General features: G+C 39.4%; 1 protein-coding gene across 13 annotated transcripts in view; it reads right to left on the minus strand.

Annotated features, from left to right (window-relative positions):
• Positions 1-15,103, minus strand: part of ARHGAP6 (Rho GTPase activating protein 6) — a 491,169-nt gene that overhangs the window by 54,312 nt on the left and 421,754 nt on the right. For all 13 annotated transcript variants that reach the window (XM_082375536.1, XM_082375531.1, XM_082375538.1 and 10 more), the window contains one exon: positions 932-1,003. In XM_082375536.1, coding sequence (XP_082231662.1) covers positions 932-1,003 — 72 coding nt within the window. The remainder of the gene's footprint in view (positions 1-931; positions 1,004-15,103) is intronic.

The following is a 15,103-nucleotide window of genomic DNA, read 5'->3' on the forward strand; positions in this document are numbered from 1 at the left end:
ACCAGATGTCATGACCCTTTAGGCACAGTTCAAGATACGGGTGTAGAGTCTCAGATCAATGGTGTGTCTAGGTCTTGTCTAATACTTATCACAATGCATTTATTTTTATACCTTCAGTTTCATTGCCTTTCATTACTTTTCAAGCAGAAATTCGATCATTAGATAAAAGAACTCCAAGGTGAGATATATGGCTTTCCTGACTCTACACTCATTCCCTATGTCATATAAAATGGAAATACATTCATATGACCGCACCATTCAGCAGTCATTTCATATGAAACCATAAAAACAAGCCACAAAAAGATGTACTGGGTTAATGGGGCCCAGGTGCCCATTATGCAGGCTCAATGAATATTAGTTAAAAATGACCACAAATACCTCTGAAAGAATGGCTAAACTATCGGTTTCCTAAATAGATACAGAAGGGGACAGTATGAAGAGAGTCAACAATTCCCAAAACACACAGGGCAAAAAAATAAGCGTGCTGTGATCTAACATTACAATGCTGAGAATGTCCCATCTTCAGTAGCCACGAGGGTGAGACCGTTTCTTTCCAGTAGTCATGGTGGGGGGATCCAAACTCTTTCTCATTCAACCAGCCCTGCCTAACTATCTGGATTTGCCAGACAGCTGGTTAGCGTTAGAGATGCTATCCATGGCTGCTCAACCCGGTTTTCCTTATGCATTGCTGATTGGCTAGCATCATAATTGGAACCATAAACTTGGCAGAAATCACATTTTGCTCAAACCAGTTGAACTCATCAGTTCAGTACAGGGCCACTCCAACAGCCTTCAATGACATTCCATCGTAGAAATCCAGTTTACATAATAGAGTTGAACCACATAAATCAATGCAATTCAAAAACCCTACCAAATTCAACCATTAGGCTCCACGGGAGATGCATTTGCTTCAGTTCATTCTGTCCTTTACCTCTGTCTTTGTTTTTCTCCTTCCCTAGTGAATCCAGTTTCTTTCTCAAAGATTTCTTTCGCTTCTGTCCATCTGTAAACATTAAAAGAATGAAAAGTTGTAAAAACAAGCATATAACTGACATTTTACATTATGAATAACTACATTTGAGCAAAAGCATGACTTCTCACTTTACTCAGAATTTGGCATTTTAAACAGAGTAATGGCCCTGAAAATACATGAAAATCCTTGACTTGGATTGCACACATAACCAGAATCTTGGTGTATGCTCTTAAATTGTGTTTCAATCATGGGAAGTACAGGAAACTTACCTCCTTCAGAAGTCATTTAGTTTTGACACTCAGATATGTTTGCTTTTTCTATTACATGAGTCTCTTCCTATTCTTCAGGTTCACGTAAACCAATGTTATCTCAAATAAAATCTCCATGAGAGGGGAGCCAACAATACATACGGCTTTGACATTCATGAGCTAGCAGAGTGTAACTGGATAAGGAAATGAATTCGGGGTCCAGAGAACTCAAACCTAATTATTGCTGCACCATTTACTCATTATGTGACTTTGGACAAGTCTCAGGGTCCTCATCTGTAAAATGGGAATTTCGCGGAGTTGTTGTGAGAATTAAATAAAACAATGCATATAAAGTGTTTAATGGGGAGCCTGACACATTCCATAAATTCAGGTCTACTTTCTTTTGTGGGGTTTCATAGTATTCCATAGTATGCCTATACCATAATTAAATTAACCATCCCCCCCACCGATGGACATTTGGTTTGTTTCTAATTTTTTACTAGAATAAGTAAGGCATTTATCCTCTTAGCATCTTGCACTTGCAACAAATGTACTTAACTGGTTAACTCACCAAATAATATAGATACCTCTCATATCAGTAGCCAGCTGCAAATGAATTCCTAGGATATCATCATAAAATATTGGCAGTCATCATTGCAAGAATGTGTTTTGGAATAATGCAGCTGTCAACTTAATGTGTGGGAAGTGCAAATCGGGAATCCACACTGCTACCAATCAGGAGAAATGCAGCCCATGCTGCAAGGAAACTTATGTTTAAAAGGGGGATTAAGAATTGTCTTTTTTTATAAGATATACTTAAAAGTGTAGTAAAGAAAGAGATTCAGCCAGATAAAACTTAAAGGCAAGACTCTGATATCAGGAAAAGACAGACTAAGCATTCTTCAACAGAAATGAGCGTTCCTGGGATCCTCATGGGGCTGCAGATGTTCCCAACGCCTCCTCTCTGAATTTTTGGAGGCAAAAGACATCACAACATAATCAACAGGCACACTCAATCCCTCCTTCCTTTCAAAAAGCAAAGAAGTATTTTTAAAGTGATTCTCCTCCCATGAAATGGAAATAGTTCGTAAGAGTCTTCACTCTTGCAGTCATGAGATTTTTATAGATGAAAATTATGTAAATCAGTTGTGATGTGGCAAAGAGCCGTCAGTCTCTTTCATCATGTGTATGTTCTTATCTTCAGTGTCTAAACGATGATCTCACCATAGGGCCTTACATGGCTTGTTACATACAGACAGACATTAAACATACTAACTGCACAAAATTCTAATCTGTTCTTCAGATAGGACTGACAGGTCTTTTACTTTGTAATACTTTGTTCATCACTAGTTCATATAACCAAATATATTTGACTATAACAAGAGAATGTTTCTTTAAAAAATTCTATCATTCCTTCATTTTAATATTTAGTTGACCCAGAAGAATAACTAAACCATATATTAAAGCTTAAATGGGGGGGGGAGACCATCAAGATGGTGGAGGAGTAAGAAGTGGAGATCAGCTTCCTCCCCACAAATACATCAGAAATACATCTACATGTGGAACAACTCCTACAGAACACCGACTGAACGCTGGCAGAAGACCTCAGACTTCCCAAAAGGCAAGAAACTCCCCACGTACCTGGCCGTGTGGTTGACAGGGTCTTGGGGCTCCAGCCGGGTGTCAGGCCTGAGCCTCTGAGGTGGGAGAGCCGAGCTCAGGACAGGTCTCAGCCACCAGAGACCTCCCGGCTCCACATAATATCAAACGGTGAAAGCTCTCCCAGAGATCCCCATCTCAACGCTAAGACCCAGCTCCACTCAACAACCAGTAAGCTCCAGTGCTGGACACCCTATGCCAAACAACTAGTAAGACAGGAACACAACCGCACCCATTAGCAGAGAGGCTGCCTAAAATCATAATAAGGTCACAGACACCTCAAAACACACCACTGGACACGGTCCTGCCCACCAGAAACCATAAAACAGGCACCAGTCCCCTCCACCAGGAAGGCTACACAACCCACTGAACCAACCTTAGCCACTGGGGGGCAGACACCAAAAACAACGGGAACTACGAACCTGCAGCCTGTGAAAAGGAGACCCCAAACACAGTAAGTTAAGCAAAATGAGAAGACAGAGAAACACACAGCAGATGAAGGAGCAAGGTAAAAACCCAGCAGACCAAACAAATGAAGAGGAAATAGGCAGTCTACCTGAAAAAGAATTCTGAGTAATGATTGTAAAGATGATCCAAAATCTTGGAAATAGAATGGAGAAAATACAAGAAACGTTTAACAAGGACCTAAAAGAACTAAAGAGCAAACAAACAATGATGAACAACACAATAAATGAAATTTAAAATTCTCTACGAGGAATCAAGAGGGAAGAGATATGGGAACATATGCATATGTATAACTGATTCACTTTGTTATAAAGCAGAAACTAACACACCATTGTAAAGCAATTATACTCCAATAAACATGTTTAAAAAAAAAAAGGAATCAACAGCAGAATAACTGAGGCAGAAGAACGGATAAGAGACCTGGAAGATAAAACAGTGGAAATAACTACCACAGAGCAGAATAAAGAAAAAAGAATGAAAAGAATTGAGGACAGAGACCTCTGGGACGAGATTAAACACACCAACATTCGAATTATAGGGGTCCCAGAAGAAGAAGAGAAAAAGAAAGGGACTGAGAAAATATTTGAAGAGATTATAGTTGAAAACTTCCCTAATATGGGAAAGGAAATAGTCAATCAAGTCCAGGAAGCGCAGAGAGTCCCACACAGGATAAATCCAAGGAGAGACACGCCAAGACACATATTAATCAAACTATCAGAAACTAAATACAAAGAAAAAATATTAAAAGCAGCAAGGGAAAAACAAAAAATAACATACAAGGGAATCCCCATAATGTTAACAGCTGATCTTTCAGCAGAATCTCTGCAAGCCAGAAGGGAGTGGCAGGACATATTTAAAGTGATGAAAGGGAAAAACCAACAACCAAGACTACTCTACACAGCAAGGATCTCATTCAGATTCGATGGAGAAATTAAAACCTTTACAGACAAGCAAAAGCTAAGAGAATTCAGCACCACCAAACCAGCTTTACAACAGATGCTAAAGGAACTTCTCTAGGCAGGAAACACAAGAGAAGGAAAAGACCTACAATAACAAACCCAAAACAATTAAGAAAATGGTAAAAGGAACATACATATCGATAACTACCTTAAATGCAAATGGATTAAATGCTCCAACCAAAAGACATAGACTGGCTGAATGGATACAAAAACAAGACCCGTATATATGCTGTCTATACAAGACCCACTTCAGACCTAGGAACACATACAGACTGAAAGTGAGGGGATGGAAAAAGATATTCCATGCAAATGGAAATCAAAAGAAAGCTGGAGTAGCAATTCTCATAACAGACAAAATAGACTTTAAAATAAAGACTATTACAAGAGACAAAGAAGGACACCACATAGTGATCAAGGGATCAATCCAAGAAGAAGATATAACAATTGTAAATATTTATGCACCCAACATAGGAGCACCTCAATACATAAGGCAAATGCTAACAGCCATAAAAGGGAAAGTTGACAGTATCACAATCATAGTAGGGGACTTTAACACCCCACTTTCACCAATGGACAGATCATCCAAAATGAAAATAAATAAGGAAACACAAGCTTTAAATGATACATTAAACAAGATGAACTTAACTGATATTTATTGGACATTCCATCCCAAAACAACAGAATACACTTTCTTCTCAAGTGCTCATGGAACATTCTCCAGAATAGATCATATCTTGGGTCACAAATCAAGCCTTGGTAAATTCAAGAAAATTGAAATCGTATCAAGTATCTTTTCCGACCACAAAGCTATGAGACTAGATATCAATTACAGGAAAAAATCTGTTAAAAATACAAACACATGGAAGCTAAACAATACACTACTAAATAACCAAGAGATCACTGAAGAAATCAAAGAGGAAATCAAAAAATACCTAGAAACAAATCACAATGAAAACACAACGACCCAAAACCTATGGGATGCAGCAAAAGCAGTTCTAAGAGGGAAGATTATAGCAACACAATCCTACCTCAAGAAACAAGAAACATCTCAAATAAACAACCTAACCTTACACCTAAAGCAATTAGAGAAAGAAGAACAAAAAAACCCCAAAGTTAGCAGAAGGAAAGAAATCATAAAGATCAGATCAGAAATAAATGAAAAAGAAATGAAGGAAACAATAGCAAAGATCAATAAAACTAAAAGCTGGTTCTTTGAGAAGATAAACAAAATTGATAAACCATTAGTCAGACTCATCAAGAAAAAAAGGGAGAAGACTCAAATCAGTAGAATTAGAAATGAAAAAGGAGAAGTAACAACTGACACTGCAGAAATACAAAGGATCATGAGGGATTACTACAAGCAACTCTACGACAATAAGATGGACAACCTGGAAGAAATGGACAAATTCTTAGAAAAGCACAACCTTCCGAGACTGAACCAGGAAGAAATAGAAAATATAAACAGACCAATCACAAGCACTGAAGTTGAGACTGCGATTAAAAATCTTCTAACAAACAAAAGCCCAGGACCAGATGGCTTCACAGGCAAATTCTATCAAACATTTAGAGAAGAGCTAACACCTATCCTTCTCAAACTCTTCCAAAATATAGCAGAGGGAGGAACACTCCCAAACTCATTCTACGAGGCCATCATCACCCTGATACCAAAACCAGACAAAGATGTCACAAGAAAAGAAAACTACAGGCCAATATCACTGATGAACATAGATGCAAAAATCCTAAACAAAATACTAGCAAACAGAATCCAACAGCACATTAAAAGGATCATACACCATGATCAAGTGGGGTTTATCCCAGGAATGCAAGGATTCTTCAATATATGCAAATCAATCAATGATACACCATATTAACAAACTGAAGAAGAAAAACCATATGATCATCTCAATAGATGCAGGAAAAGCTTTGGACAAAATTCAATGCCCATTTATGATAAAAACCCTCCAGAAAGTAGGCACAGAGGGAACTTACCTCAACATAATAAAGGCCATATATGACGAACCCAACATCATTCTCAATGGTGAAAAATTGAAACCATTTCCTCTAAGATCAGGAACAAGACAGGTTGCCCGCTCTCACCACTGTTATTCAACATAGTTTTGGAAGTTTTAGCCACAGCAATCAGAGAAGAAAAAGAAATAAAAGGAATCCAAATAGGAAAAGAAGTAAAACTGTCACTGTTTGCAGATGACATGGTACTATACATAGAAAATCCTAAAGATGCTACCAGAAAACTACTAGAGCTAATCAATGAATTTGGTAAAGTAGCAGGATACACAATTAATGCACAGAAATCTCTTGCATTCCTATACACTAATGATGAAAAATCTGAAAGAGAAATTAAGGAAACACTCTCGTTTACCACTGCAACAAAAAGAATAAAATACCTAGGAAGAAAACTACCTAAGGAGACAAAAGACCTGTATGCAGAAAGCTATAAGACACTGATGAAAGAAATTAAAGTTAATACAAACAGATGGAGAGATATACCATGTTCTTGGATTGGAAGAATCAACATTGTGAAAATGACTATACTACCCAAAGCAATCTACAGATTCAATGCAATCCCTGTTAAACTACCAATGGCGTTTTTCACAGAACTAGAACAAAAAATTTCACATTCTGTGTGGAAACACAAAAGACCCCGAATAGCCAAAGCAATCTTGAGAAAGAAAAACATAGCTGGAGGAATCAGCCTCCCTGACTTCAGACTATACTACAAAGCTACAGTAATCAAGGCAGTATGGTACTGGCACAAAAACAGAAACAGAGATCAATGGAACAGGAAAGAAAGCCCAGAGAGAAACCCACGCACATATGGTCACCTTATCTTTGACAAAGGAGGCAAGAATATACAACGGAGAAAAGACAGCCTCTTCAATAAGTGGTGCTGGGAAAACTGGACAGCTTCATGAAAAGAATGAAATTAGAACACTCCCTAACACCATACACAAAAATAAACTCAAAATGGATTAAAGATCTAAATGTTAACTATAAAACTCTTAGAGAAAAACATAGGCAGAACACTATGACATAAATCACAGCAAGATCCTTTTTGACCCACCTCCTAGAGAAATGGAAATAAAAACAAAAATAGACAAATGGGACCTAATGAAACTTAAAAGCGTTTGCACAGCAAAGGAAACCATAAACAAGATGAAAAGACAACTCTCAGAATAGGAGAAAATATTTGCAAATGAAGCACCTGACAAAGGATTAATCTCCAAAATTTACAAGCAGCTCATGCAGCTCAATATCAAAAAACCAAACAACCCAATCCCAAAATGGGCAGACCTAAATAGACATTTCTCCAAAGAAGATACACAGATTGCCCACAAACACATGAAAGGATGCTCAACATCACTAATTATTAGAGAAATGCAAATCAAAGCTACAATGAGGCATCACTTCACACCAGTCAGAATGGCCACCATCAAAAAATCTACAAACAATAAATGCTGGAGAGGGTGTGGAGAAAAGGAAACCCTCTTGTACTGTTGGTGGGAATGTAAATTGATACAGCCACTATGGAGGTTCCTTAGAAAACTAAAAATAGAATTACCATATGACTCAGCATTCCCACTACTGAGAATATATACCCTGAGAAAACCGGAATCAAAAAGACACATGCACCCCAGTGTTCACTGCAGCACTATTTACAATAGCCAGGACATGGAAGCAACTTAAGTGTCCATCGACAGATGAAGGGATAAAGAAGATGTGGCACATATATACAATGGAATATTTCTCAGCCATAAAAAGAAACGAAACTGAGTTATTTGTAGTGAGGTGGATGGACCTAGAGTCTGTCATACAGGGTGAAGTAAGTCAGAAAGAGAAAAACAAATACCGTATGCTAACACATATATATGGAATCTAAAAAAAAAAAAAAAGGTCATGAAGAACCCAGGGGCAGGACAGGAATAAAGATGCAGATGTAGATAATGGACTTGAGGACACAGGGAAGGGGAAGGGTAAGCTGGGACAAAGTGAGAGAGTGGCATGTACTTATATATACTACCAAATGTAAAATAGATAGCTAGTGGGAAGCAGCCGCATAGCACAGGGAGATCAGCTCGGTGCTTTGTGACCACCTAGAACGGTGGGATAGGGAGGGTGGGAGGGAGACGCAAGAGGGAGGAGATATGGGGATATATGTATATGTAGAGCTGATTCACTTTGCTATACAGCAGAAACTAACACACCATTATAAAGCAATTATACTCCAATAAAGATGTTAAAAAAATTTTTTTAATTAAAAAATAAAAACTGGAAAGAAAAATAAAAGGTTAAGGGATTTATTTTTCATAACCAGTGGACAGGTCCTAAATTTCAAACAAGTTGTCAAAGAACCAGAATACATATAGGCTAGGAGACATTTTCTTTTAAGATACAGTAGAACAATTTTTTAAAACTTTTTTTTTAACTAGAGGACATATGATATATGTAGATGTGTATAAATATAAATGTACAGTGTAAGTATTAATGAGGAAGTCAACTCTCACATAACCAACAGCCAAGTTCAGATGTAGACTACAGCTAGTACCCGAGGAGCCCTCTGTATGCCTCCCTTCCTGTCACCCCTGGTAATCTCTGGACTGACTTTTGCAGTATCAATTATCTGCTTTCCTTTATAGTTTTACCATCTATATGTGCACTTATAAAGAATATAATTCTGTTTTTATCACTTTCAAATTCATAGAGATGGAATCATACTGTAGGTATTCTTTCTTGCCTCATTTATTTCATTCATTAACACTTCCTAAAATACACCCTGTTGAGGCAGGTAGCTGTAGGTGATTGCTATTCAGTGTTTTCTTGAATGAATGTACCACAGTTAATTTTCCCACTGAACTGCTGATGGAAATTTGAGTTGTTTCTAGCTTGGGACTATTAGGAACAGTGTTTTTGCTCATGTCTTCCTACGTACAAAAATCCCTGTGAGACAGCGATTCTTAAAGTGTGGTTCCAGCACTAGTAGCATCAGTACTACTTGGGAACTTGTTGGAGGTGGGGATTCTGTGGTCCCACCCCAGACATACTGAATCAGGAACTCTGGGGTTGGGGCCCACTGAGCCCTCCAGGGGATTCTGGTTCACACTGAAGTCTGAGAACCACTGTTCTAGGATATATATGTAGAAGCTGCACATCCAGGCCAGTGTGTACGTAATCCTAGGCTTTTAGGAGGTAACAATGAACTGTTTTCCAAGTAGTTTTCCTAATTTATATTCCCACCAGTATGAGAGTTTCCATAGTTCCACAAGGATACTATGTATTTCAAACTCCAAAACTCTAAACAATATCTTGAAGCCTCCTTATAGGAAAAATATGATCTTTGTGAATATTGGTCTATCATAAAAAATGCTTAGCTATTTACAACAAATATTATACTTTTCACTTAATTAGACAGAGGTGAAAGTTATTAATAGGCAACTAGACAAAATGATGGATGATGGTGCAATAATGTGTAAGGAGGCATTGCTTTAGCCATTTTCTCATTTAAAATCCTCAGAAAAAAAAAAGAAAATAAATAAAATAAAATCCTCAGGAAAAATGACCAGAGCTGTGCAATAAAACTGCTCACTCCTCTTCTCCCCTGTGATCGATCAGTGGTTTGTTGACTGAGTCTCCAGTTTTTGAAGAATGTCTTTTGTTTCCATAGAGCATAGAGAACCTGCTCAAGAGACTGCCGTATTACGTGCTTGCAACCATACAGAATAGTTTATGTTCAACCAGTTCCTCGGATGCCAGTAAGTGAGTTAAGGGCCATTCCATCTTTTAAAGAAATTCAAGCTTCCTAACTATCCACACTGCACAGCAATGTTTTTATAATGCAAATAGCGATGAGTGTATGCTTGCTAACTGCTCTCAGAGTGGGCACTGTCTTGCGGACTACAGAGACCTGTAGAGAAAACTGGGGTCGCACGTCCTGATTAAAGGCATCTTGGAACAAGCCCTTGAGGATTGCCCTCCACGTGCCTGCGGGAGACCACATCCTAGATGGGAAAGCCCACAGACATACACGACACAATAGCAGACGGCAAGACAGCAAGCCTTCCGCATCCGAGTGACCACAAAGCAAAGGAATCATCGTTATGGAGTGTGGTTAATCTGGCCATCTTGGGGGAGGCCAGTACCAAACAGGGTCTCCAGGAGGGCTGACAACAAGAAAACATGAGCTTGCTTCTCTAGGACAAGGCTTTTCACGGCCTCACTCGCTGTCAGCTAGTGTTCCAGTTTAACGCTTGTTGGTTTCTCTAGCTAGACGAGAAGCTCTCTGAGGGTAGCACCATGTCTCCTAGGCTTTTGTCTCCCTCCAAGTAAAGAGCACGGGGCAAGGCACGCCACGAGAAACTGTCAGCACTGTCCATGGCCAGAAGTCAAATGGAGGTTTTGGGTTGGTTCCAAAGAGAACCCAGGACCACTGAAGTACACAACTCCTAATTTAATCAGATCAGATCAGATTCAGAGAATACAGGTAATACATTAAACAGTATGTTCCATATTAAGTTGATTCTAGAGATAATAATGATAAAAAATATTGTCCAAAGAAAGACTTGTTTTTGGTGATAGATGGAAGAGTAAGGGTTACTTTTGGGGCATGGCTCTTGCCTGCAAGGGGGCAAGAAGAAGCCTCCTGGAATACTGGGAATGCCCCTATCTTGATCTGGTTGTCGGGTACATGGTCCATGCATATTAAAAACCCATTGAGTTGTACGTGTGGACATTCATATTTATGTACATTACTATATATATGTTATTCCTCAATAAAAATAACAAAAGACTTTGTCATTTTTACAGAATGGCGCCAACATAAAAATTGCATTAACTGAATGGGGCTGAAAACTCAGCAAGAAAGTCCTGCAAAAGAAAGTTCTCCCATGTCTAACTTTTCTAAATATCTGAATGCCCATGATCTCATCCAGCTACCACAACTTCCCTGTGACACAGGCATACAGGAACAATGAAGAGCTAGTGTTTTTTGAGTATGTATCAATACTAGAAGCTTAGTATCTAAGACCTTATTGCATCCTCACAGCAGCTCTACAAAGCCCACCCTATTATATTTTGCTACTTTATAGGTGAGGTTAGGAGAGGTTAAGTAACTTGTCCAAGGGCAGAAGTTGGTAAGTGGTAAATTTAGAACTTGCACCCAGGACTAGCCAACATCCAGCTGGTGCTCTTAACCTCTACCTGTGCTGTAGGGAGGAAAATGTGGTGTCTACTTGAGGGAAGTGACATTAAAGACCACATATAGGGACCAACATGCCCAAGGTAATACAGAGTTAGAGAGGAAAGAAAAACGAACAATATTGAGCTCTAAATGTTCACCAGGATTTGCATGAGTCATTTTTGCAATATATAATATTATCTAATACACATCAACATACAATCCACTGAGGTAGCCTTTTGATTTATTCATTTTACAGTTGAGAAAATTAAAATCAGAGAACTAAGGCAAATTGTCCCCAAATCACAGGACTGGTAGGTGGTAGAGCTGGAATTCAAACCCAAATTGCGGCTCTTTCCAAAAAGTTTGGCTCTGTCTTGAGGTGGGTAGCTAGGAGGAGAACCCAGACACCTGTGATGAGAAGCTGAAAATCCTTTGCTTAAGGTCACTTTGCCTCTGCATCACGAGAGATGGTTCTGGAGGTGTCTGTAAAACAGTGGATGCTCATTCGTAAGGGTCATTTAGACTCTTCCCTCCCAGAAGCCTGGGCGATGAACAAGAATATGCTAAGCCTCGTTCCTTAGTGAAGCAGTCACAGAGAATGGGTGTAGACAGCTGAAATTCACAGGTGCACTTAGATATGGGACAGGGCATCAACATTTAAGCCCCTTTAAATCCCTTCACTTGCAGAGTTCCGCAAAGATCACATTACTGGAAAGGAGAAGAAATTGCCTGCGCTGAGACACGAAATGAAGTCAAAGAGAACTTACTAAGTGCAACTCTGGGGACAAAACCCTCTTCTGATGCTGCCACAGAGCTAGTCCAGTGGGTGTGACATGACCATATCCAGTCCCCCACTATTCAGGTGGTGTTTAGCCCACACAGTGACTGACTGATTGATTGATTTAACTGAAGTATAGTTGATTTACAATGTTGTGCTAGTTTCAAGTGTACAGCAAAGTGATTCAGTTATACGTATATATGTGTGTGTGTGTATGTATATATGTATAAATATATTCTTTTTCAGATTCTTTTCCCTTATAGGTTACTACAAAATATTGAGTATAGTTCCTTGTGCTATTCAGTAGGACCTTGTTGATTATTTTATATATAGTAGTGTGTGTATGCTAATCCCGAACTCCTAATTTACCTCTCCCCCTGACCCCCATTTCCCCTTTGGTAACCATAAGTTTGTTTTCTATGTCTGTGGATCTATTTCTGTTTTGTAAATAAGTTCATTTGTATCAACTTTTAGATTCCACGTAGAAGTGATGTCATATGATATTTGTCTTTCTCTGGCTGGCTTATTTCACTTAGTATGATCATCTCTAAGCCACACAGTGATTTATAAAAACTTGAGCTCTAATGCGAAATCTTGGGAAGTTCACATACATATCTGGATTTCTAACCTCTTGAGAAAGGTGGGAGAGCTGGTAGCACTGGCTCCCACATTCCTCACACTCACCCCAGGCCAGCATAGACACCTAACCCTGGGCCACTGCACACCTGGCAAGCCTTCGAGTCTGCAACTCCATCCTAGCCTAAAAGGAAGGTTCTCGCTTGTTTCAAGTCTTCAAAAAAATTCCTGCTGAGAAAAGTTTGAAGGAATGCTTTTTGGCACCACCTGTCCTGCTTTTCCCAACCACAGCTGCCTTGCTATTTACTTGGACCAGAAAAACAGACTCTCAGAGAACGCAAACCAAAGGAATTCATAGGCAGTGAGGGGAGCTCAGTAACAAAGTGAGGAAAAAAAGATATAAAAGAAACACTTGGTGGCAGAATGGGAAGTGGCCCTTTAGAAACTGCATATAACCTATGCCACAGTTCCTCAGCCTCGGCACTAGTGACCCTTCGTTGGGAAGGGCTGTCCTGTGCATGGTGGGGTTTTAGCAGCATCCCTGCCTTTAATTGAATAGATGCCAGAGCACCCTTCCCCGTTGTGACGACCAATAATGCCTCTGGACATTGCCAAATGTCCGGCAGGGACACAATCACTCTGGTTGAGAACTGCTGGTCTGTGCATAACTCTACCTAGAGAACAGCTCTGGGCTCAAACCATGTGACATCCGAACTATAAAATGTTCACATTTTCCCACTTGTCACAATACTCAATTTATACCCCATCTCAGTTTTTGTTTTAAAGAGGACAATATAAAAATGTTTATGAATTGTTGAGCCTTTATATATAATGTTGAATTTTGGACACAGTAACAATTCCCTTCAATTTATAAAGAAATGTGAGTCTGCCTATAGCTATCTTTATACCAAATTCCTAATTACAGGGAGGGGAATATAGCAAGTTCCTTGAGTTAAGAGCCTTCTATTTCTTTACATGAAGTTCTTTTTCTCCTTTGATGGTGGTGATGATGGGGGGGAACACCAGATCGAGTCATCTGGCATCTGATGGTGAACAATTGTGTGAGTGGAGTGTCTTTAGCATTCAGGGAAGACTCAGGGGACACCATTTCTTCTTTTTCTTTTTGTTTTTTTAAAGAGGACTAAACATGGCAGATGAAGAGACCTACTGGTCAGCCCTCCATTGGCCAGAACAAGGATTCAGGAGGAATTTGTAGGAAGACAGTTTTGTCAACAAATGGAACTCTTCAGCAACGGAATAAGCTGCCTCACAAAAAAAGCACTGTTCACTGTGGCTTCTATCTTGGATGCTCTCTGTCTTGCATCCCTCACTCTGGTGGAAGCCATGGCATGAGAAGCCCTTTGCAAAGGGCTATGTGGTGAGGAACTGGAGTCTCCAGCCAGCAGCCCTGTGAGTAAGATTGGACGCTGATCCTCCGGCCCAGTCATGTTTTCAGATGACTGCAGCCCCGGCTCAGGTTGATGGCAACCTCATGAACCAGAACCTGAACCAGAACAACCAGGATAAGATATTCCCAGAAACTGTGTGAGATAAGAAACGTTTGTTATTTTTTAAAAAAAGATGCTCAGCTAAATGCATGTAGTATCCTGCATGGGACCCTGGAACAGCAAAAGGATGTTAGTGGGGAAACTGGTGAAATCTAAACAAAGTCTGTAGCTTGGTTGAGAGTAACATACCAATGTTGGTTTCTTAGTTGTGATAAGTGTACCAAGGTTATAAAAGATGTTATCATTAGGGGAAACTGGGTGAGGGGCGTATGGGAACTCTGTATTATCTTGATAACTTTTCTGTAAATCTAAAATGATTCCAAAATACAAAATTCATTTTTTAAAAAGCCCTTTCTCCCAGGCACTGGATGTATTCAAACAAAGGTTGAAGACTCATTTGTCACGCATGTGAGAAAGCGGAGGCTTGCACTGCTCACTGAAGTACTTCTGAAACACGGACTTGGGAGCTGAAATTCATGGCAAGAAGGTGACTCACATGCCAGAGTTTCTGACCTGGCTGAAACTATTGGAATAATCTTCCTATTCACATCTCTCTGATCTGAAAGAAAACATGTGTCTAAGCCAATATAAAGCATCCATTATATCTGCCATTCTGTGTAGCATGTTTTCTGGAAAGGGAGTGGACAGTTGAGAGGCTTGACCAGATTTGTTTTTATGGCTCTGGTGATGTTTTCATATGTGGCTGATTAGATTATCTTCAGATACCTCCTATTTCTTGGGTTCT

This window comes from Balaenoptera borealis, assembly GCF_965194805.1.
Source record: "Balaenoptera borealis genome assembly, chromosome: X".
Taxonomy (NCBI): domain Eukaryota; kingdom Metazoa; phylum Chordata; class Mammalia; order Artiodactyla; family Balaenopteridae; genus Balaenoptera; species Balaenoptera borealis.